At 43.2% G+C, this 26,190-nt stretch overlaps 1 protein-coding gene across 1 annotated transcript; it reads left to right on the top strand.

Moving 5' to 3' along the window:
* The first annotated feature begins 13,112 nt into the window (after positions 1-13,112).
* Positions 13,113-19,875, top strand: LOC123402507 (putative disease resistance protein RGA4). Its single transcript, XM_045096429.1, has 5 exons — positions 13,113-14,149; positions 15,776-15,914; positions 16,065-17,927; positions 18,284-19,294; positions 19,392-19,875. The coding sequence occupies exons 1-5, from the start codon at positions 13,115-13,117 to the stop codon at positions 19,472-19,474; spliced, it is 4,131 nt and encodes a 1,376-aa protein (XP_044952364.1). The 5' UTR covers positions 13,113-13,114; the 3' UTR covers positions 19,475-19,875.
* The last annotated feature ends 6,315 nt before the right edge of the window (positions 19,876-26,190 follow it).

Genomic DNA, 26,190 nt, shown 5'->3' with positions numbered 1-26,190 from the left:
CTCGCAGCGATGCTAAAAGTCTGTTAGAATTATGTTAGTAGTCGCTGCATTATTTATGAAATATTGCACGTAGGATGTCAAAACATTGTTTCCTCGACGGTTTCCTTGAGCAAACATTGTATGTGATACAACAAGGAGGTTTTGTCGATCCTAAAGATACTAGCAAGTATGCAAGCTCCAGTGATCCTTCAATGGACTGGTGCAAGCATCTCGGAGTTGGAATATACACTTTGATGAGATGATCAAAGATTTTGGGTTTGTACAAGGTTTATGAGAAACTTGTATTTCCAAAGAAGTGAGTGGGAGCACTATAGAATTTCTGATAAGTGTATGTGGTAGACATATTGTTGATCAGAAGTAATGTAGAATTTCTGTAAAGCATATAAGGTTGATTGAAAGGAGTTTTCAAAGGAATACCTGGATTGCGCTACTTGAACGTTGAGCATCAAAGATCTATAGAGATAGATCAAAAGCGCTTAATGAAAGTTTCAATAAGATGCATGCCTTGACAAGTTTTTGAAGGAGTTCAAAATAGATCAGCAAAGAAGGAGTTCTTGGTTGCGTTGTAAGGTGTAAATTTGAGTAAGACTCAAAACCCGACCACGGCAGAATAAAGAGAATAGACGAAGGTTGTCTTCTATGCCTTAGCCGTAGAATCTAAAGTCTGCCATGCTGTGTACCGCACCTGATGTGTGCCTTGACTCAAAGTCTGTTGCGAGGTACAGAGAGTGATCCATGATTGAATCACTAGCAGCGGTCAAAATTTATCCTTAGTAACTAATGGACTAAGGAATTTTTTCTCGATTATGGAGGTGGTTAAAGAGTTCGTCGTAAAAGGTTACGTCGATGCAAGCTTTGACACTAATCCTAATAACTATGAGTAGTGAAACAGATTCGTATAGTAGAGTAGATATTTGGAGCATTTCTGAAGAGCACGTAGTAGCAGCATCTATAAGATGACATAAAGATTTGTAAAGAACGCACGGATCTGAAAGTTTCAGAACCGTTGACTAAAACCTCTCTCACGAGCAAGACGTGATCAGACCCCATAACTATATGGGTGTTGGATTCGTTGGAATCACATGGTGATGTGAACTAGATTATTGACTCTAGTGCAAGTGGGAGACTGTTGGAAATATGCCCTAGAGGCAATAATAAATTAGTTATTATTATATTTCTTAGTTCATGATAATCGTTTATTATCCATGCTATAATTGTATTGAATGGAAACACAATACTTGTGTGGATACATAGACAAAACACTGTCCCTAGTAAGCCTCTAGTTGACTAGCTCGTTGATCAAAGATGGTCAAGGTTTCCTGGCCATAGGCAAGTGTTGTCACTTGATAACGGGATCACATCATTAGGAGAATCATGTGATGGACTAGACCCAAACTAATAGACGTAGCATGTTGATCGTGTCATTTTATTGATACTGTTTTCTGCGTGTCAAGTATTTGTTCCTATGACCATGAGATCATATAACTCACGGACACCGGAGGAATGCTTTGTGTATATCAAACGTCGCAACGTAACTGGGTGACTATAAAGATGCTCTACAGGTATATCCGAAGGTGTTCGTTGAGTTAGTATGGATCGAGACTGGGATTTGTCACTCCGTGTGACGGAGAGGTATCTCGGGGCCCACTCGGTAATACAACATCACACACAAGCCTTGCAAGCAATGTGACTTAGTGTAAGTTACGGGATCTTGTATTACGGAACGAGTAAAGAGACTTGCTGGTAAACGAGATTGAAATAGGTATGCGGATACTGACGATCGAATCTCGGGCAAGTAACATACCGAAGGACAAAGGGAATGACATACGGGATTATATGAATCCTTGGCACTGAGGTTCAACCGATAAAGATCTTCGGAATATGTAGGATCCAATATGGGCATCCAGGTCCCGCTATTGGATATTGACAGAGGAGTCCCTCGGGTCATGTCTACATAGTTCTCGAACCCGCGGGGTCTGCACACTTAAGGTTCGACGATGTTTTATGCGTATTTGAGTTATATGGTTGGCTACCGAATGTTGTTCGGAGCCCCGGATGGGATCACGGACGTCACGAGGGTTTCCGGAATGGTCCCGAGATGAAGATTGATATATAGGATGACCTCATTTGGTTACCGGAAAGTTTTCGGGCATTACCGGAAAAGTTTCGGGCTCATCGGTAGTGTACCGGGAGTGCCGGGAGGGGTGTCGGGGACCATCGGGAGGGTTTTCACGCCCCAAGGGGTCTCATGGGCTATGGGAAGAGATAAACCAGCCCCTAGTGGGCTGGAATAAGTTCCCACTAAGGCCCATAAGGTTTGAGAAGGAAAAAACACAAGGTGGAAAGAGTTTCCAAGTGGGAAGGTGGAATCCTACTCCAAGTAGGATTGGAGTAGGACTCCTCCACCTCAAATTTCGGCCAAACCTTGAGGGTTTGGGGCTGCCTCCTCCCCTCCCTCCCTCCTATATATAGTGGGGTTTTAGGGCTGATTTGAAACAACTTTGCCACGGCAGCCCGACCACATATCTCCATCGTTTTACCTCTAGATCGCGTTTCTGCGGAGCTCGGGCGGAGCCCTGCTGAGACGAGATCATCACCAACCTCCGGAGCGCCGTCACGCTGCCGGAGAACTCTTCTACCTCTCCGTCTCTCTTGCTGGATCAAGAAGGCCGAGATCATCGTCGAGTTGTACGTGTGCTGAACGCGGAGGTGCCGTCCGTTCGGCACTAGATCGTGGGACTGATCGCGGGACAGTTCGTGGGGCGGATCGAGGGACGTGAGGACGTTCCACTACATCAACCGCGTTCACTAACGCTTCTGCTGTACGGTCTACAAGGGTACGTAGATCACACATCCCCTCTCGTAGATGGACATCACCATGATAGGTTTTCGTGCGCGTAGGAAAATTTTTGTTTCCCATGCGACGTTCCCCAACAATATGTATGATAGTATTCGAGGAGTATTAGTGATAATATTCGATGATGTACGGACAAAAGAGATGATGTATTTGATTATAATTGAATGCATGCTAATTTGAATACTACTTTATTTTACGATTTGGTTTTGCTTATTGAATGCTCAAATTGGAAAAGTACTCCTACTTTGAATACTATGCAGAAATCTAGGAGTCCCGGGTGGAGTCACGACCCGGGACTAAAGTTGTTTTAGAATGGAGTTCCTGATAGAATAATTCTTTTTTGGTACAAAGGTTAAGAGAATCCGTTTTTTGCAGAACTATGGATCCACATATCAGGAACCTTGAAGAGGAAGAACTTCTCGAAGATATAATCAAAGACGACCCCGACGTTGAACCAGCTGAATCTCCGTCGTCATATCTAAACCACGACGTTGGAATGGAGGTCGAGCGACACGAAGATGAAGCCGATGGGGCAGGAGATAGGTCCAATGACGGAGAAGGTGATAGCTCCACTGATGGAGAAGCCGGTGAAGAAATAATAAAGTCCGGCGAGGTATACATATGAAGTTCGACAATCACTTGTAATATGTGAAAAATATTGGAGATAGCTCTATATTGTATACATATACATTCATTTGACGAATGTTTCTCCCTCTTAGGCCTCCACATCGAGAAAAACTACGAAACGAGGCCCGACTAGAAAGTTGGATGCACGGACGCATTACACCTTTGAGGTGATATTGCCTACGGGCGAACCCAAGCTTCCTAAGAATGTTGCTGACACATTCAAGAAGCAATGCGGAGTTCTCGTTAGGGATCACGTCCCGATCAGCGTTCGGGAGTGGAACAAGCGCAAAGGGGCAGCCGATAGTGACTATGTCGCCGAAAGGTACAAAGATAATCTTTGGAATGATATCATGTCACATTTCAACCTGCCAGAATGTGAGAATGAAGACGCCGCAGACAAACTGAGGGCCAAAGTCAAGCAGTGGACTCTAAAGAAGATGGCCGAACTGTTCCGTAGCTGGAAGAAGAAGCTATGGAAAAACTATGTGAAGACAAAGAAAGTGCCAGTATTCGAGGGGTATCTAGCCAAGCAGGCGAATCACTGGAAAGCATTTCAAGAGTACAAGGAGTCAGAAGATGCCCAGGCATTATCAGAAAAGAACAAGATAAATGCCGACAAGAAGAAATATCACCACAAGCTGGGGTCAGGGGGCTATGAGACTGCCATCCCAAAGTGGGATAAGAAAGAGCAAGATCTGCTAGATAAAGGCATCGTACCTGAACCACTCCGTGATGAGTGGGAATTGAGAGCAAGAAATTGGTTCCTTGCGCATGGTGGGTCGTACGACGAAAAACAGGGGACCTCATCTGCAATGACGGTCTTAGGATACCCAGGGAGAATTGGAAAAGGATAGTGAAAGAAATTAAGGAGGGAAAAAGAAAGTTCATTGTAGACAGAGATAAAGATTTGCTCACACTAGTCCTCGACAATGACGAACATGGAGGACGAACGCGAGGCTTCGGTCCTTCTTACCCGTGGTGGCTTGGGTTTGCCAGAGACCAAGACACTTACAGAAGCCGAGAGAGAGCAAAGAAGCGGCAGCAGGATGAGGAGAATGACAAGTTCAACCAGTTGCTTGCCAGGATTAACGAGCAATAGAAGCAGATTGATGAGCTTAGAGGAGTACCGCGCCAGGAAGATCCTGCACTTGATATTACCGGCGCCCCATCTAAGCGGAAAAGCAGCGTGGCTGAATCTGAGGCCCCGCCCGACTATGCACGAAGAATGATAGAGGGCGGTCCCAGCTACACCTTGGATGGAATCAAGGAGTCAACATCATGTGAACTCCATCAGAAATTCAAGAACATATCCATGAAGGTGGCCGTCGGACAAGCTTTACCTTCTGGCCCTGATGCACGCTAGCATGGCCGTGAGATTCCAGCTGGCTTTGCTAAAGTCGGGGTGGATGAAATCATGACGGGGTTTCGTGATATGGAGCTCGACATAGCTGGACCCAAAGATGAGAGGACACTCGGAGAAGTACTGGGTGGAGTCATCCTATGGGACAAGAACTACATCAAGCTTCCAGGCTCGGCCCCAAGGACAACACCGCCTCCGAGTCGTCGCAGGTCACCTACACCTCCATTACCTCCAAGCCCTCCACATGACGTCGGCCAGCACAACACGAGTCCATCTCGATCACCGCCGCCGGACTTGGGTCGTCCGTCTCCGTCGCCGCCCGTATAGAATACTAAGCGGAAGCGTGCCACCAAGAAAGCTCCGTCGACGATTCCTAAGCGACAGAGCCCCCAAACGGTCGCCCCTCCCAAAGGTACCTCATGCTAATCTTCCTATCAGACCTTATGATCGTACCCCCGAGGAAAACGCCAGGATAGCAAAGGAACATCATGATGCGCAGATAAAAAGAAGGCACCCGAGCCCCGCACGGAATACACCGAGAAGCAAATAGCATGGGCAAAAGACTTCATAACCCTTCCATCACAGTATGACTTACACTATAAGCCTGATGACTATACACGCACATTGCAGAAGGAAGTGAAAAAGAGCAGCTCACGTGCAAGTGCAAGTGGGAGCAAATCAAGTTCAACTACAAGCAAGAAAAAATCAGACGTTCCTCAGCTTGGACAACAGGCCAAACAGTCGATCCCACCCCTCAAGGTGTTAACCGAGAATGTTCTCCCTCCGGTGCAGGGGCAAGCTTTTGAAAGAGCAAAGGAGTTAGCGGCTGAATGTGGTATCTCGGTTGAAGATTTGCTGGCTTCCCAAGACAACAGGATACCCAAGGCTCTGGTAGCCCCTAAGACACAGTTTGTCATGGGAGAGCCTTTGGTCAGCAAAGATGATCTTCCAACAAATATGCGTTACTTGCATCAATGGTACTTAAGTGAATCAAAGAATGGGAGAACGATGATCGTGCTGAGTGTCCCACGGGAGTACTACGGCCGCTCCGAAGAAATCCATATCGACTTTGATGAACTCTTCCAGATGTACAATGGCGACGCCCTCGACAAATCGCTTATGAGTTGCTATTGTCTGTAAGTTTTTCAATTCGTTGTCTACATATAACTTGTTTAGTTATTTCAATTCATTGTCTATATATAACTTGTACTCTATTATGCAGAATGAAGATTCTGGATTGTAAAAGTAAGACCATCCTAAATATTGGGATTATTGACCCAGATAAAATACATATAGCCACGCTAACTGATAAACCCAAGGAGACGGAGGAAAACCTTCTAAGGTTTCTAATAGATCAAAATTTCTATGACCACATACTGTTTCCATACAACTTCAGGTGAGGGTCTTTACTCTGTTGTGTCCATTCACTTATAAGTGTAATTGATAAGTTACTCACACACACACACACACATATATATATATGTGTGTGTGTGTGTGTGTGCAGCTTTCATTGGATTCTGTTGGACATTCAAATTGATAAGGGAAGAGTTGATGCCTTCGACCCATTATCGAGACCCTTGGAACAGTTCCAAAGCCTGCAGGACATGCTCCAAGGGTAATTTTAATCATTCTTGCGCTCTATCGGTCTCTTTCGATGATTTTTTGATATATCAATTAATGAAAAACTTAGCAAATCATTATCCTTGTCGGGCAGGGTTTGGAAGCGGTTCAAGTGCGTGACTCCCGGTAACTTTCCTGAGAAGCTGACCTTTAGAGCGGCTCAGGTAAGTAGTAGTATGATATACTTCTATTAATTTTCAATACATTTATGATGCTAGATTATTATTTTGATTATATATATTCTATTCTCGTAAAGTGCGGCCAGCAGCCACGGGGAACGCATCTATGCGGATACTATGTTTGCGAAACCATTCGCACGTTTACCTCTGAGTTCAAGGATCACAGATTCGACGTAAGCAATGAACATTCACACCTCTATTTTTACCCGTCATTCTTTGTTATCATGACTGATATTCATATTCATCTCCTCTTCTTATATAGCACACGGCCATGAGGACGAAGGTCCTACCAGAGCAACGCGCGATTGCTGTTGCAGAGGAGCTTGCGGGATTTCTGAGGACGGAAGCTATAGATGACAAATGACGATTTAGTGTAGCTATGGGCCATTACTGATGTTCGTCCATGTAATCGAATAGACGGGCTCTAGTCCCGATAATTCAAATCTCCATATAATTGTATATATATGCTCGCTTGTAAGATAAGTTAATCTTATATATATATGCATAATTATTTCTATTTAAATTATACGAAAACTAATTCCCGAACACCAAACGAGGCATCACGTTAATCTCCCGAACACCTAAACCCTAAAACCCTAAAACCCAAAAATAATTTCATTCAAAAAACCCAAAAATAAGCAAAATCTGAAAATCTTTAGTCCCGGTCCGTGTAACGAACCGGGACTAAAGGGCCTGCCCCTGGGGAGCTACGAAGCGCCCATGTGGAGCACCTTTAGTCCCTGATTGTAACAGGGCCGAGACTAAAGGTTAGGCCTTTAGTCCCGCCCCTTTAGTCCCGGTTGGTGAACCGGGACTAAAGCCCCTTACGGGCCGGGGCTAAAGGCCCCGTCCCCACTAGTGTAAATGGATGTTTATCATTGGTGATTTGGAAATAGATAGATTAGGGGCAACCCCGATTAATTACCGTGGTAAATACATGATATGTCAAAGTGAAGACACTCTGAAAATCAAAGGATGGAGAAATGCAATCCAAGCATCATGATACCATTTGAAGAGGAAAACTTACGCATCTCACAAGTTGGAGATAGGTTGAGTTGTGTTCTTTAATACAGAGATGTCAGAGTCCGTCTTTATTTTGCTTTTTTACCTAGGACTGAGTAGTAGTTAGTGCTTTAACCTTGTGATAACTTGGTAATTTGCTACTATGATAACAACCAGAATGATGATAAGTTTATCTTTTTATGCTAGTTTACCTACAATGATGAAGAGTTTTTAACTAGTATGTACAATGATGAGTAGTAATATACGATGTCGTGTAATGCTTTATGTACGTACTAGCTAGCATCTAGTTGGCACCGACCGAAAACACCAACAAGCATAAGGAATCAAAGATGATGGACACAAAAAGAAAAGGGGAAACACAATATGAAAGCCCTAATAAAACCCTCCAAAACCCCTAACACCCTTTCAAAAAAACCGCAGCGCCTAGAGCTGCTGACGCGTGGCTGTCTTTGGGTCCCGGTTGGTCTTACCAACCGGGACTAAAGGTCCTCCTCCCAGGGCGTCCCGCAACGGCCACGTGGAGCTCATTTGGGCCTGGTTCGTAAGCCAACCGAGACTAAAGGTTTGGGCCTTTAGTCCCGTTGGTTTTGTCCCGGTTGAAGAACCAGGACTAAAGGCTCTCTCGAACTGGGACTAATGGCCATTTTCCTAATAGTATAGAAAAATGTTGTTTTTTGAGAGAAAATGAGGTCATTTTAGAAGTTTATTACTTATTACCATGTTTACTATTTTACTATTAGTATTTGATATTTTTCCTAAATGTTATACCAAATTAGACATATTTGAAGTTAAATAATTAAGTGAGAGTATATATGTTTTTTTGCTTTACTTACATTAGTTCTTAAGCTATATGGTTTACATAAAATTAGGAGTCCTATTTTGATTTTTTCCCGGGCCCCAAAATTTTTGAAGACGGCCCTGCTTGTCAGCAAGTGTGGGATCCACCAAGCCTGCATGGCCTTAAGAGCATCTCCAGCCGTTCGCCCCCCCACGAGGGGCGTGAAATAGCACCACCTGGGGGCACGCCGGCTAAAATACGGCATGGGGGGTTCCCAGTCGCCCCCCAAAGGTCGCCTGAGCAGTTTAAAAAAAACTCGGCCCAAATTCGGCTGAAACCGACTCAAATTCGAAAGAAATTCGTAGTTTTTCATTGAATTTTGTACAAAAGTGAAATAAAAACGTAATTAAACTAAGTCGCCGCTGTCACCCGACGCTGCCGCCTTGTACATGCCGAGAAGCTTGTAGAAATTGGTGTAGTTACCGCCGTCGTCATCGCCATCGTCGTCCTGCACTCCGCCGCCGTCCTTGGTGCACCCGTGCACTGGGTCGTCGTGGCCAATGGGGTTGGAAGGCCTCGGCGCCTCCTCGTCGCTGTCATCGAGGATGTCGACACCGCCCTCCTCGAGAGCGCGACGCTCGCTCTCCATCTCCTCCCGAACATAGTCATCCTGCACCCATTTGAGGGCGGTCTCGTCATCGGCGGTCATGGTAGGTGCTCCGGCTTGAGGGGGAGGAGTCCCGGGTCCGTCTTCGGCTTGACGAGGCGGGAGGAGGCGTTGGGCTCGTTGATGACGATGCCACCGCTGCGCGTGCCCTGCGCCATAGAGACGTCTGGTGCGGCCGGGGAGGCCCCACCAATTGGGGGCGGCCCTCGGAGTTGTGGGGTCCGCGTGGTTCGACCCCATTGGTGGCGGCAAGTTGGTCGTCGTGTCGACGTACGAAGTACGCCGTCCACAACATGTTGTTGTCGGGGGCGTACCTCGGCAGGTTACGCGATCTCTCTGACAGCGATGGCCAGATGCGCGTGATCTCCGCCCGCCGATCAGCTCTAGAGGGCGACGGTGGCACCAAAACTCCACCGGCGCTAAGCCTCCATGACCCCGGCACCCCCATGTCCGGTGGCGCCGGGTAGTCTGCCTTGTAGAGGTGATGACGGCCGAAGCCATGCATTGGTTGCTGCTCCATCGCCAGGGTAGCGTTCGACCATTTTTCTGGGGAGGAAAAGGGAGAGGAGAGGGCATAAGCGAGCGAGGTGTTTGTGGCCACCGGTGGGGAGAGGGCACCTTCACCTTATATAGCCGCGGGCGGGTGGGCCTGCGGAGTGGCGCCATTTGAACGCGTGGCAGGAACCAATGGCACATGCGTCGCCGCGTCTTCACAGTGCCGCCCGTGAATCAATGGAAGGCTGACCGGCGGCGCAGCCTTCACATTTATTCCTGCAGGAAACGAGGCGAAGAAGACGACAACCGCGCGCGACAGTCGCTGACTTGGCGGGCCCAGTGTTTTTTCGCGACAAAAAAATTTCTGCCGGCGCCCCCGGGCGACCCCAGCGTGCTGGGTTCTGCCTGGGACCGCCGGGGCCAATTTCGGTCCTAGTCGACGAAAAATGGGCTCCTCGGGCACGACTGGACCATTTTCCCCGCCGACGAAAAAAATGACCCGGAGAGGGAGGGGGGGGGGGGCATTTGAGGGCGCGGCTAGAGATGCTCTAAGGCCACACTGAAGACGAAGCAGATTGGTGATGGTGCTGACAGGAGGCAAGCAAACCCTAGTCACTTGGAGCCACTCATGAGGAAGGAAGAAACCGCTTTGTCCTCTTCCTATAGTTTCTCTCTAATCTAAAAAATCGACACAAAGGATAATGGTCTTAGGTCAAAAAGCGTGAGAGAGTTATGCCTCACTTTTGCGAGACGTATGATCCTCTCGCCTCTAGCGCTCCCACTAGTGGTCTGGCCCAATAACGTTTGTCATGTATTTTTTCGGAATCTTTCTGAGACAATTTCGGAGAGCTTTTATGGACCACTACAGACTGTTTTTCTAGCAGACTACATACTGGTTTTAGAAACTTCGGTCCAACATTGTTTATTCGTTTTTGTGTTCTTTTTTTATTCGGTCCAACACACGCATACATACATACATACATACATACATATATATATATATATATTAGGAAAAATACATCCTACCACCCAGGGAGTATATATATATTACCCCACGTGTTCCATATACTACCACGCGGGAGTATATATACTAATTTATCATTCTTATTATGTTCATATACTATATATAAGATTTTCCAAAATGAGTTACATGAAAAAATTACAAATTAATCCATAGTTTTTATTATATTTATGAAATATGCATATATTTGTATGTAAAAAGAGCATAAACAAAATATGATACATACTACCAAACAAATATTATATATACTACCTAAACATGATTATATACTACATACTACGCATACATACTATCCGATTTGATAGATACTACATACAACATACAAAACACAAGTGGTTTACCACCGGTGGTAGATAAAATTTGTCTATGTCCCTTGTATTTTCCAGAAGTTGCGCAAACAATTGTTTACATTTCAAGAACATATTAGCAAACAAGTAAATATTTTTTGAATGATGATTTTTTTTATGAATTATGTGAACGATGTTTTACATTTTTAGGAATACTTAAAACATGTTATGGACGTATTTTGAAACTTGTCAACATTTTTGAAATTGCAAGAACACTTTTTTGAATTGTGTGAATAATTTGAGTGAGCAAATTTTTAAAATTTCATGAACATTATTTATTACAGAGTGAACGTTGTTAGAAATTTAAGCGTTGTAATTTCCTAAATCCAATTAGACTCCCAGGAGCACATGGTCCCATTTGCCAGAAATGTTTTTTTTTTCAGGGAAGTCAATTGTATTTCCCGCACGGAGCTGCTCTTCACCAGCGGCCTCTCAGGCTGGGGCTTTTCTCGGAGCACACACCCGGCCCGTTGCCCTTTGCCGGCGAGAAGTCGCGATCGGCGGCGCCGTCAGAGCGACTCGGGTCAGATAGATGCTTGTGCGCGGCCGCCGCCATGCCGCAGCCGAAGGTCCGGTGAATACGGCACCAATCTGTACTCACCCTTTGCTCTTTAGCATTCCATTCGTTCTATTCACCCATTTGACGCTTAATTTTTGCTAATTCGTTCGGTGTATGGCTGAAATTGCCCATCTGATTTGTGTTTGAATCATCAATTCCAAATTCATTGAGAGCACTCTGCATTGCATTACCAAGATTCGCTGTTGGTAGAATGCAACACTGACATCTCTGAATATACTTAAGCAACATCAACCGCTGTTAGCATCACCACTGTTTAAAAGTATGCACAAACAACCATAGTCATGCATGCACAACTCATTTTGATTCCACCAATTATGACCAACCCTGCTTCTTGATGATCATCTTGCACAAAATTGACTCGGGGATTTTCAGTATTTGATTTCTACGGTCCCGATAAATAATAGTGCGGTGCCTCATCTACTACAATTCATCAGGCTGCATTCTCTAACTCCAAATCTCCTGTGCAATTTCTCTGCACGGTATCATAGGCAAAATAACTTGTTAGACCAATCACATATTAGTATGAGGCCAAAATCATTAAATACATGCTTACTAAGATACGACACTTAACATACAATACATTAGGATGGTTGTATCTAACGATCGTATACTACCTAGGATACCGCGCTAAGAGACAATGCATTACGATAGGCCTAACTCCAAATCTCCTGTGCAATTTCTCTGCAACCTTCTTCTGCTCCTCCAATCGGGACCGTGGGAGGTACAAGATGGTGACAATTAGTGCTAGTTAACCAATGCTAGGTGCCCACCAATAAAGAGCCTTTATATTATACTAGTATAAGGTAAGCATTGTGCAGCAAGTTAGGCTAGTGTGAAATCAAACCAAATCACAAGGAGTCTTTTGGCTATGGCCTTCCGAACAAACAGACCGTTTCAAAGTAAACTACATCACTTCCTTCCGGGAAATACCGGGATGCTGCTGGGTCCTGGCTTACGTGTTTCCTTCCCTGCAAAGCGTTTAATAAGAGACGGATATATCTAGGTATTACAGCTTCTTAACATTACAGGTTGCATCAATTGTATCATACCCCTCACCAGCTACATATTTTAATTGCCAGCTAACAGATCAGTCTGATGAACAATCCAAGACTCAGCACATATTTTAATTTGTGGACAGATAGCCTGATCCGTTGATCACAATGTGCGGATTAGTATATATATTCGCATACAAGGTGCTTGTAATCCCCTTTAGCTTATATATACATATAATGCCCCGTCCTTATTAGGCCCTTCACATGTACTAGCTTGTAATACGAGTTGCTCCAGAAGGCCTAGAGCAAGACCCAACATACATCCGTCTTGAAGGTAATTTTGTACCTCTCTGTATGATTAGTTGGCTTTGCTTGCCTCTGTTAATCTAGGTAGCTTGCACATGCTCATAAATTATAACTTGTTCCTCATGTACCCATGTTAGCATTCTAGTGCTGCCTTTTTCACTAGTTTTGGCTGGCAATCTTCAGCTGCAACAAGTGGCGGGGATGATCTTGATATATGTGGTTAAAATTTGTAACAGAAAAAACGTACCAAACATATATAACGATGGTCCTGGATGCCTTTGCGTCATACGTGCTACACATGCTGACGGAGATGGCGAGTGAAGAGGTGCACATGTTGCTTGGATTCAAACGTGAGATCGACAAGATGCACATTAAGCTTAGGGATCTCAAGAACTTCCTCGCTGATGCTGACAGGAGAAACATCACTGACAAGAGGGTGCAAGAATGGGTGTCCCAGCTCAAGCGTGCCATGTATGAAGCTGCCGACATCCTCGACCTCTGCCAGCTCAAGGCCATGGAGCACGGTATGTCCAGTGCAAATGTGGGGTGCTGCAACCCCTTGCTTTTCTGCATGCGGAATCCCTCCCATGCCCACGACATCGGTACCCGCATCAAGGCGCTCAACAAGAGGCTCGACATCATCATGGAGCGAAGCGCTGCTTTCAGCTTCATCCCTCTTGGTTCCTATGAGGATCGCAACAGCAAGGTCCATGGCTCTCATTCTGGCAATAAAAGACGTGAGACATCAGGGGAGTTTGATCGGTCCGGTGTAGTCGGAGAGAAGATCGAACAAGACACGAGAAAGCTAGTCGAGATCATGCTGAGTGAAAAGGAGGTCAATACCAACATCATGGTAGTCGCCGTTGTTGGGGTTGGTGGAATCGGCAAGACCACTCTTGCCCAGAAGGTCTTCAACGATGAAGCCCTGAATGCCGAGTTCGAGAAGTCGATATGGTTGAGCATCAACAAGGACTTCGACAAGGTTGACTTGCTCAGGACAATCATCACGCAAGCTGGGGGACAACATGGTCGCGAAAAGGCATTGGCTGTGCTTCAGCCAATCCTTGCCACCAGCTTGAAAGGGAAGAAGCTATTCCTGGTGCTAGATGATGTTTGGGACCATGAAGCATGGGATGATGTGCTTAAAACATCCTTGTCTAATGTTGTGGCTCAAGGTAGCCGAGTCCTCGTCACTACTAGAGATGAAAGAGTAGCTCGAAGGATGAAAGCTGTGCTTCCCTACCACCATGTGGACAAATTAGAGGAGGAGGATGCCTGGTCATTGCTCAAGAAACAGGTGCATAACTAAATTCCATACATCTTTAATATTACTACGTTCATGCTTAATTTGGGGTAGGGATATAATAATTGGGCATACTTCTTTTATGTACAATTCTTTGAGATTACAACATGGACCCATACAACAGGGACACTATATTTTTATGCCACCACACATGCACCTGCCGCAACTAGTTCGGACACTCTGTATTGTGTGCACAGAAAGTGCAATAGTTCAACCTAGGTATCAAATTTAGGTTGATGAAAGTTGGTCATCTGTGCTCCTACAGATATTCCCACATGCATCTTTTTTCGAATATATAGTTTTATCCCTTAGTAATTAATAGTGTCTCCGTAAACCATATTCCTTTATTTGGCACTGTTTTTCCCTTTTAGCAAGCTAATTTTATTGAAATATACATAGTAATATACGTAGTCATCACCTAAAATGCAAGTCCAAACAAAATTGGTAATTAGGATCATATGAATGTTCTTACATTTATAAAAAGTGAGAAACAGTGTCATTGTTCTTCCATTTCCATCATGTTCACAACTACACAGTCAATCATTTGCAATTGGTAGAATGATAAAAAACAAAAGATGGTACTTCATTCTTCTACTTATTTGTAATTGGTCCTTTTCTAAAAAAAACTTATTTGTGATTGGTAGAATTATAAAATTTCCTGTATAGAATTATAGATGATTTAAACATGTAACAACCAACCCCCCTTGTGTAACTGTAGATTAAGTATGACTCTGGTTTTCTGGGTAAAAAATATGACTCTGTTTTCTGGAGGATGAGTATATGTATTGTAGTATGTATCCACATAATTAAGCACATAATCTGTTTAGTTTCTGAGATCATAGATTAAATTAAGCATCCTGTGGTTAAAAGAGTAAAAAACCTAACATCGTTTGGGTGAACATGTAATGATTGTAGCCTCGCACATGCTATAGGCATCCGAGTTGACAGCAACATCCTCACTTACCAGCTCATCCACTTGATAGTTCAATTTAGGCAGTACGTTAACTGATCATTCATGAGTTTCTTTCTCCACTAGCAGTTACCAAATTTCTATGTTTTTTCTCTAAAGGAAAACCACTCTGTTGTTGCCCCGGCACCTCTCGCTCTCTCACGCACTGCCTCTCGCCTTGCTACACTGTCGCAAACAGAGAAGGAGGGAGGAAGGAGAGGAGAGCACAGGGAAACGGTGGGGATTTTCCCGGCGCACGTACGCCGCCGCCGCAACCACGGCTTCTATTCCGAGCTCTAACTCGACACCCACACTGGTTACAGACGCACCCCACACAGGTTTTATACCCTGGGCACCCACCTCCCGCTGCACACGATCTCGCCCGCTCTAGTCGCGGCCACCGCGCGCACGAACGCGCCCTGCTAACACAAAGCCCGCGAGTGATCGCTCCTGGGAGACCCGGACCAGCACGCCTAGCTAACCCTAGTCTAACGCACGCACACCGCGACGCACTGACACGCCTGTGCTCACGCGCGCACACACACGCACGCACACCCGCCACACTCCCGCTGTGCCCCCCGCTCGCGCACGCACGCTCGCGCCCGGCACACCATGCGTAGCTTATGCCCAACACACTCCGCTATTGACTCTATCAGTTCAACTGCTTGCAGATAATCTCAAGTGAGACAGATGAATGTGAAATTGATATGCTCAAGGATATTGGAGTGCAGATTGTTGGAAAATGTGATGGTTTGCCTCTTGCTCTCAAAGTAATGGGTGGGATCTTGTGTCAGAAGGACAAAAAACAGCATGAGTGGAAGATAGTTTTGGATGATTCTATATGGTCAATATCAGGAATACCCGAAGAGCTAAACAATGCAGTATATTTAAGCTATGAAGATTTATCTTCTTGTGCCAAACAATGTTTTCTGCACTACTCCCTTCTCCCTAAAACTGCAGTGTTTTCTAGGAACGAAATCATTGGCATGTGGATTAGTGAAGGATTTCTTCACGGGACCTTAGATGACATAGAAGAATTAGGAAGCAAGTACTACAAGGAGCTGATACTGAGGAATCTTATAGAGCCAAATACAGTTTATGTTGATCAATATGTCTGCAACATGCATGATGTTGTACGCTCATTTGCTCAATTTGTGGCTAGAGATGAGGCACTAGCAGTTCATAGTGGAGAAACTAATATTGTTAGTAAACTTAGTGCACATGAGTTTCTTCGGTTATCTCTGGAAAGCAAAGCATCAGAATCATATGGGTTAGAGTGGAGTTCTTTGCAAGCACAAAAGACATTAAGGGCATTAATATCAACTGGCTATATAAATATCAAGCCTGGTGATTCGTTAGTTAATTTTCCATGTCTACAAACTTTGCATATAGATTCTGCACATGTTGTAGAATTGCTTGAATCTTTGCATGAACTCAAGCACCTGAGGTACTTGTCCTTACGAGAAACTGATATATCTAGTCTGCCTGATAGCATTGGAAATATGAAATTCTTGCAGTACATTAGCCTTTTTGGATGCAAACAATTTGTGAAACTTCCAGGTAGCATTGTGAAGTTAGGGCAGCTAAGGTACCTTAACTTCAATGCAACAAGTATAAAAGGCATACCCAGGGGTTTTTGTGCTCTGACGAACTTAAGGGTATTACTTGGGTTTCCAGCCCAGGTGGATGGTGATTGTTGTAGTTTGGAAGAGTTGGGTCCTCTTTCTCAGCTCAAGATTCTTGATTTGGACGGATTGGAGAATATAACTACTTCCTCATTGGCAGCAAAGGCAAAGCTTGCTGACAAGGTGCATCTTACTACTCTAGTCTTAAATTGTGGTAGTATATTAGGAGATGATGGACTGATTAAAGAGGAAGATTGTGTCTCTGAGGAAGAGCAACAACAAATGGAGAAGGTGTTTCATGAGCTCTGCCCTCCGCCCAGGTTAGAATCTCTTGATATGAGAGGATATTTTGGCCGATGGCCCCCAAGGTGGATGATGTCATCATCAGATGTGCCCCTCCAGAGCTTAAGGATTCTGTTCATTGTCGACCTAGCTTGCTGCACACAGCTTCCTGATGGCTTGTGTCGGCTCCCCTATCTGGAGTTCATTCAGATCAATTGTGCTCCAGCCATCAAGTGTGTTGGACCTGAATTCATGCAGTCCAACAATCACTACAACGCTCGTCCTGCCCAAATGGTGGCTGCATTTCCGAGATTGCATAAGATGGAATTAATAAGATTGGTGGAATGGGAGGAGTGGGACTGGGAGGAGCAAGTGCAAGCCTTTCCTGTCTTGCAGGTGCTTACGCTAGATAGATGCAAATTGAAGTGTCTTCCTCCTGGCCTTGCATCCCAGGCAAGGGCTTTGAATAAATTAATCATATCCTATGTCCAGGGCCTCATCTCTATAGAGAACTTTCCATCTCTGGTTGAGCTGGATCTGGATGAAAACCTTGACTTGGAGAGGATCACTAATCTTCCCAGGCTGCAGAAGCTTACCATCGAAGACTGCCCAAAGCTGAAGGTGTTGGAGGGTGTTCCTGCACTCCAGAGGCTCATGCTCACAGATAAAGACATGGAGACACTCCCAATATACATGGGAGGTATAAACCCAAGACATTTGGAGTTATGCTGCCGCCTAGCACTGCTTGCTTCCATAGCCGCGGGACAATCTGGCCTTGAGTGGGACAAGTTCAGGCATGTTGGGCATGTCAAGGCTTATGCAGGCGAAGGAGGTAATTCCAGGAAATGGTATGTCTTGTACACAGCTAAGCCCTACAACTTGGAGACAAATGTCAGCTTCTCTTTCATGTCCAGAGGTAATTTTGCAATGCTGGTTCATCTTAATTTGTCTATTTATTCTGGTTATCTAAACTATTCTCTTTATTTTCTACCTTTCATCAGCATGTTGCAGTTTAAATATATTCCCTACATTCTCATTCTTTTGAATACACCCTTCTAGAGTAGGACGAAAAAATATATAGTACATAGATGTATTACCTTAGACAACTAACTTCTTATCGTTTTGTAATGCTTATTTATCGACCAATGCTACTGTCGGATCTGACTGCGCTTCCATATGTTGCTAAATATTTGTTCTCTATTTGTTCTCCTAGGCATCTTGCCTTGCAAGTTATGAGTTGTGTAATATCTTTTACGTTTTCTTCTAATATAGGAACCTTGTCTTATTTTGAGGATGCACAAAGATTTCAGTTTGTCTTCAAAATGACGAGAGAAACCTTTAGCTACATCTGCAGCTTGGTGATGGAGCCGTCAATGCAAGATATGAACAGCTACACCTTTGTTAACGGAAGGGTGCTGTCTTTACAAGACCGGGTAGCCGTTGCTCTTAGAAGGCTGCATTCCAGTGAGCCAACAGGGATCGTAGGATCCTCTGTTGGTGTGAACGAGTCAACCGCCTTGTCAGTAACTGAGAGGTTCGTTGATGCTATGTGGGAGCAGGCAGACCACCACTCAAGCTGGCCAGACTGCAATGAGAAGGATGAAATCAAATCCAAGTTTGAGAAGATCCACAAGATGAATAACTGTTGTGGTGTTATATGTGCAACTCAAATCCCATTTGGACCTAACTGGGAGAAGAATAAGACCACTCAGATGCAAGTGATCGTTGATCCAGAGATGAGGTTCAGAAACATCTGGTTGGGATCGGCAGGTAGCATAAACCACATAAACATATTGTACGACTCTCATCTCTTTAATGGGTGCGAGAAGGGCGGTAGGCTGAATGGCAGCAAGCTAAAGGTAGCATTGGATGGATCAGAAGTCGGGGAATATATAATTGGTGATACAGGATATCCTCTTCTTCCGTGGCTACTCACGCCTTACCAGGAAGAAGACCTCTCAGATACCAAAGCAGAGTTTAATAGGCGACACTCCGCGGCCAGAACCTGTGCTCTGAAGGCGATGGCAAGGCTCAAAGACACATGGAAGTGCCTGCAGGGAGAGGTGTGGTGGCCGGCCAATCTGGAAACTCTAAGTAAAATAATATATGCCTGCTGCAGATTGCATAACATAGTCATAGAACTGGAGGATGATGCAGCCATGCTGAGCACCAAGCGGAAGAATTACTCCATGGAAGTGCGTGAGATAGCAAAGGAGGACGCTGTCAGGGCGAGGGATATGCTGTCGCAGCACTTCATGGCCAGCAGGTCATCCAAATCGGGAGGTAAATTAACATATAGCTTCTCCTACATCTTAATTTGATGGTCGGGTTGCTCTGCTCACTAATTTTTGTCATATTCAATTTGCCTTGGTGGATGCAGAGCAGGATGATGAAGCAGCTTCATCAGGCCCAGGGGATGAAAATAATGAACAAGAAGTGCAGACCATTAACTACGTGCTTTGAGTCCTGTTAGTGAGGATGGGTACAAACTGCTAGTGAGAATCCTAGTCCTGTTCCCTCAAGTTAAAGTCCTACTATCCCGCCATCAAGTTCCCTTCGTGAGAATCTTAGTGCAAACAAAGATTCTCAATAGAAACTACTAGTGAGAATCCTAGTGCTCCGAGTCTTGATTGGCACTAATGCTAGTGAGAATCTTTAACTGCTTAACCCTCTTGGTTGCTAGTATATAAAAATTACATAACTCAGAAAGAATGGTAATCGATACAACTATTAGCAGTGTGTTAGCTCAGACTCTGTATTGACAATTTTTATTTAACTGGCGGTTCATTTAATAGCATGGGTGATCTTGTTAGTAAGGTTAGCATCCTGCTATGCACGGAAATGAAAATTCTTGATATGTTAAACCCTGGTGCGTGGTCGTATATATCTGATATAATCAAAACATTGGCTTGATCAGGTGAAAGGGGAGCTACATCCCTGCTGGATGTGGTTGGAGCTTTTGAATGCATGAATGCAGAGCAGACGTGGTGAAAGGGATGTTAGCCCAGACCCGACGCCGAGTACTTTCCGACGACGGTGACGATCGACGACGAAGACTAACCACTTGTTGAACTCAACGAATTGCTTTACGTCGAGATACACCACTAGCTGGCTCCTGTTCGATCCACCAATGCAGTGCAAAGCTATCCCAAAATAGCGCGCTGCTCCTGATCGATTCTATGTGAAACTGCAGCAACTACGCCAACGTATACGTACGCACACAACGGCCAGCCGGCCGGAAGCACCAAACGCACGCACACGAGATACCGGCGTATTGCCAAAGGCTCGTAACGAGCCTTGTGTTTTATTTCAACTCACGATTCTGGTTCTCAGTACAGGGGTATACATGAGTATATATATTAGCTAGCTAGGCTGCCAACTAATCCTAATTCTATTCGTGATTGAACTAGAAACCTAGTCGGACACCTACATGCATGTACTGAATCCGACATGGCCACGATTCTTTCGTGTTTAACTCCAACAAGGGAAGCCTACTTTGACGCTGCAGTTTGGACTGTAGTTGAACATTATTTTTAAATTTTTGGTCATCTATCTATTTGGCAAAGACAAGTGTTATGCCGTCTGTACTTTGTGGATGGGCAGTAAGATTTTACGTGTCAGGAGAAACGATGATGTAGTATAGCCTCTTAGAGACTATCTGTATTTATGATGTTTGTTCCAGTAATTATCCAATGTGGGAACTTGAGATTTTTTTCCGATAAAGAGGAACTTGAGATGAATTCCCTAATGCAACAATAATGAATAGATTAACTACCATGGTAGCTCCAATCTCAGTGGGGGTCATTTGACAGTATTTACTACGTACTTGGAATTACAGTAAAGGGTAAGACTTTGTATCCTAAAATACGGGCGCTCAGAAATTGCTTGCTTCCTCTTGAAACACCACCTCAGAACAATGTTAAGTGCAGAACAGAGAGTGTCTCTGTTTGGCTCTTCGTCAACTGACAAGTGACAACAACTCCAGAACATTTCGTTATCGAGCCTGTGTAAAATATAGCAAGGGTGATGTTCATGCTACAAAGTATGGAAAGTCTTGTTTTTTTGTGGGAAAGTCTTGTTTTTTTGTGGGAAAGTCTTGTTGTTCCCTTCATTTCAGAAATTTAACCACCCGCTTCTTATCAGCTCAATGTATCAAGCAACTTTTAAGTGGTTTAACTCTGAAAGATAGATAACTGATACAACTTCTAGCAGGGTGCCAAGCAGAACATTAGTGTATCTACTTAGTATTAGCGGAGACTATTATGTATTTCCTTCTATTGCATATACATGCATCATGTAGTTGCGGTCTTTACGCAATAGCAGCAGCCACATTTTCAGGCGTAACGAGGGCTATTTAAGAGCTTTATGACAGAATCAATTTGATATGAGAAGTGCTAAAGAAATTATCATGATCATAACAGAACTAAGACTGGCATCTTAAGTAAATTATTCGAAAGGTCAGCCATGAAACTCCAGTTGAAGTAACACAGGGTCATCCTGGAAACATCCATGAGACCATGGTCCTATTTGGATCCATAGGCTAGAGTTAGTTTGAGTTAGTTGGGGCTCAAATAGCTTTAAAGTATCCAAACATGAGGGTTAGATTAGACCTAGTTGCATCTAACCCACTCAAAAAAACTAGCTCACCCAAGAGGTGCTAATTGGAGCTAGTTTTCATGGGGCCTACTAAAAAGTCACTTTTCTCTCTATATCCACTAGGTAATAGGTGTTAACTGGAGCTAGTTCTCAAGGGACCCACTAAAAAATCACTTTCCTCTCTCCATCAAGTACAACTATTGTCAATCTAACCGTATCATCCAAACACCTTTTTGGTTAGAGTTAGTTTAGGGTTAGTCATGAGCTAGGAACTATAACACTAACCTCTAGCTAAGTTAGAGTATCCAAACAGGGCCCATGATTGACAAAATTGGCAGTCACATTTTCCAAGTACAACAGGCAGAAACTATGCATATGGTACTCTTTGCAGACAATAATCAAACCGTGTCGAGTGCATCTCGTTTAGAGCTCTACTACTTTTTTTGGGTAAAGTTTGACTTTAATATCCCAGGCCCCAGCCACTTGAGTCAGAGGGTTTTGAAATGTACTGTCAGTCAGCCTAAGTAACTGAATCGGTGCGTGATTCAGAAGCCACTTGAGTCAGAGGGTTTTGAAATGTACTGACAGTCAGCCTAAGTAACTGAATCGGTGCGTGATTCAGAAGCCACTTGAGTGAGAGGGTTTTGAAATGTACTGTCAGTCAGCCTAAGTAACTGAAATGTACTGTCAGTCAGCCTAAGTAACTTTGTCAAGCTTAAGTTAAACCCCGGAAATACAAGAGTTCTTTTCTTGGTTTGTTCCCTTGATACTCTGTATTGGCAACTTCTTTAACTGATGGTTCATTTAATAGCATGTGTGATCTTGTTAATAAAGTTAGCATCCTTCTATGCATGTAAATGAAAATTCTTGGTGTGTTAAACCCTGGTGCCGTGGTGCGTGGTCGTATATATCTTGATATAATCAAAACCTTGGTTTGATCAGGTGAAGGGGAGCTACATCCCTGCTGGATGTGATTGGAGCTTTTGAGTGCATGAATGCAGAGCAGACATGGTGAAAGGCAAGCCTACTTTGGCACTGCAGCTTGAACTGTAGTTGAACATTAGATTTTGATCTATCTATTTTATTTGGCAAAGACAAGCGTTGCTATGTATTCGTATTTTTTGGATGAACAGTAAGCTTTTGTGTGTCAGAAAAAAGACGATGTAGTGTACAGTAGACTCTTGGAGACTATCTGTATGTCTGTTTGTTCCAGTAATTATCCAACGTGGGAACTTTAGATGAATTCCCTAATGCAACAATAATGAATAGATCAACTTGACTAGTACCACAGTTTGACAGTATTTAATACGTACTATGAATTACAGTAAATGGTAAGAATGATAAGAGAAACACCTTGATCTTAGCAGAACTCCAGTAGCAGAAGCAAAACAGAGTCTGTTCGAGGTGTGATGGCAATTCCAATCCCATGTAGTAGTAATCAACTTGTTCAACATAACGAGGGACATTTCAAGGTACTTAGTACTACTACCAGTTAACTGATGCTGTTAAACAAAGTTAAATGATGCGAGAAAAGGTAAAGAACTAAGACTGGTGCTCCTATTTTAAGACGATTATTATTTCAGAGATCGTCCACTGAAACTCCAGTAATAGTCTTTAAACAGAGTTTCCCAGGCTTTCCGCTTTTGTACTTCCAATGGTAAGACGTTGCATCCTCAAATACGGGTGCACAGAAATTGCTTGCTTCCTTCCTCTTGAGACACACACCACATCAGGACCGTGTTATGTGCGCAACAGAGAGAGTGTCTCTGTTTCGCTCTTCCTCAACTGACTTTGGAATATCTTGATACTGGCAATTGCTTTAATTGATGGTTCATTTAATAGCATTGGTCAATCAGAAAAATAAAATGTTAGCAGCTATTCTGTCCATAGAAATGGAAAATTCTTGATATAATTAAAACTCTGGTTTGATCAGGTAACAAAGATATCTTGAGTGCGTGGGCTATATGAGGATGGCTGTAGTAAATTGCATTCACTGTTTACGACAAGGGAAAATAACAGCTATATTTTTTGTAACGCTTGCATCCACCTTCCGTTGTGCAGCCCCTCCTTGACCACAATTTTCTTAAATCTTGCCAATTTGAATAAGTAGACTCCGTGAATGCCTTCATTTCATTGCTTAATTGCTTCGCACGTGCGTGCGGTACTGCATTCTATGAGAAAGCAATGGGTGCCCACAAGAAATGCCTTCATATTATACTACATAGTAAGATGTTGTGCCGCAAGTTAGGCTAGTGCCAAACCATGAAACCGAATCACAACTCTTCTGGTGATGGCTAAGCTTCTGAATATAGAGTCTTCAATGTCTATATTTGAACAAACTCTTCCCATTTCTTTTTGTGGAACAAGTTTTCATTTGCATGCCATTAGTTCGTTATTTTTCAGAAAGAAAACGAAGAAAAATCAGCACACCTGAGTAGAGAATAGCTTATTTACCGATACCATGAATACATACAGCAAGTTTCATGAAGTTGTTAAGGCGACTTTGCGTTTGTGGGATACTCACAATTATGCTAAACCTCATAGTAAATTAAAAACTGAATGTATTTTAACAAATTAAGTTTCTGTAATAAACTTTCATATTTAGAAAATGAAAATAAGATATTTAAAGAGAACTTGAAACCATGAACTTTTGAATGACTGATGGGCAGGTGGCTAATACAAAAAAAAGCATACTAGACTAGACTCGACTGGATCCTAAAGAATGTATATTGTACAGCTAAGAGTGGTGGCAAATTAACCGATAATCCATCTCTAAGCGCGAGCTCACACGTATTCGGTGAACAGTAAAATTAAAAAGAATAGAAAAAATGTTCAAAAACTTCCAAAAAGTTTTGTGGCGAAAAATGCATGAGCGCAGGACCTCCGTGCCAATTTTTAGACCATTTGGGCATTTGAGCAGTTCTCAGTAAAAAAGACAAAATAGATCTAAATAATACACTTTTCCGCAGCCCCTAATTTTATCTTTTTTGCTGAGAGCTTCCAAGATGTCTGAATTATCTGAAAACTGACATGAACATCACACATTCATGCATCTTTCACCACAAAAAACTCGTAATTTTTTGAACTATTTTTCTATTTTTTACAATTTTACTGTTAATGCCCAGGCTCATCTGAGCCCGGGAGCCAAATCGCCACACTCCAAATTAACTACACTTCACCAATTTCAAATGAGGGTTTATTGTACCATTGAGCAGGTAATTAGCTGCCTGCTAACATATCAATCTGATGAAAATTCAAGCTCTCTTGATTAAAGCTAGTGCAGCTCATCTTCCATTGTCATGACAAACTATCGATCATGTGCGAGTTAAGAGGACAATTGGGCATCGTGCGTGTGCATGCATCCTGGATCGATCGGTCTCCATTTTTCTTTATTATGCATATTAGCTTTGCCTTAAAATAAAAGTTGACCAAATTTATATAAATTTTATTATCATATGGAATACTAAATCAATACCATTAGATTCATCATTGAATATATTTTCACATCATGTTCATCTATTCTTTTATTGTAAATGTTCATACCATTTTGTATGAATTTGGTCAAACTATGTTAACTTTGATTCAGAACGAAGCTAATATGCAGAGTAAATAAAAACAGAGAAAGTACTAATGAATATAGTATATCACAATATGTATTTCAACATGTTTTCTAGCTATCAACAACTATCATATTTGGGAACAAAATAAAGGAATCCCAAGAAGGCTTCTGACAATAAACCCTTGGGTTGCTGATGGGGCAGACTTCTCATACGGAAGAAGGCATACGAGAAAGTATAGACTTGACTCGAGATCCTCAATAATTCAGCATCATTTGAATGCACGCATCCTGGACACGTCAGACTTTCTTGATCTGGTGCCACAGTATAATATGTTAAATATTAGATGTAGCGTCATGTGTGGAAAACTGGAAATACCGTGTTGATGGACCAGTTCGCGATGTGTGAGTTAGTAGTAGTATATATAGTATTTGTAGAGACTAAAGCAAGACTACCCGATCATGCATATAGCATGCATATGGATGGACCAGTCCACGATGGCTAGCTAGTTAGTACGTATAATTACAGAGATGTGCATACAAGTTGCATGTAATCTATAGTGACATGCTAGCGTTAGAGTGCAAGTCTCCATTTGTCCACTTTTTGTAAAGGAAAAAAGGCGACCTGTAATTTAGGTCTTTCCCGCGAAAGTCAGACGTGTCCAAGTATAAAACTATGGAGAATTTTAAAATGAAAACAGACCAAGTGTCTTTATACTTATGAAAACAACATATAAAACTATGGAGAATTTTAAAATCAGACCAAGTGTCTTTATACTTATGAAAAAAAATGTTCTTATCGTACTAGTCTCTGTGTCTCTAAATATAAGTCTTTTTAAAGATTCAAATACGGACTACATATGAAACAAAATGAATGGATCTACAATCTAAAATATATCTACATACATTCGTATGTAGTTTGTATTATAATTTTTATAAAAACACTTATATTTTGGAACAGGAGGGAGTACGAGGTAGGTACAACACGAGATACAAGTCTGCTCGGCTATTTAAGGTCTTAGAACAC

This window comes from Hordeum vulgare, chromosome 6H (assembly GCF_904849725.1).
Source record: "Hordeum vulgare subsp. vulgare chromosome 6H, MorexV3_pseudomolecules_assembly, whole genome shotgun sequence".
NCBI classification, from domain to species: Eukaryota; Viridiplantae; Streptophyta; class Magnoliopsida; order Poales; family Poaceae; genus Hordeum; species Hordeum vulgare.
This window is presented reverse-complemented; position numbering and strand designations above follow the sequence as displayed.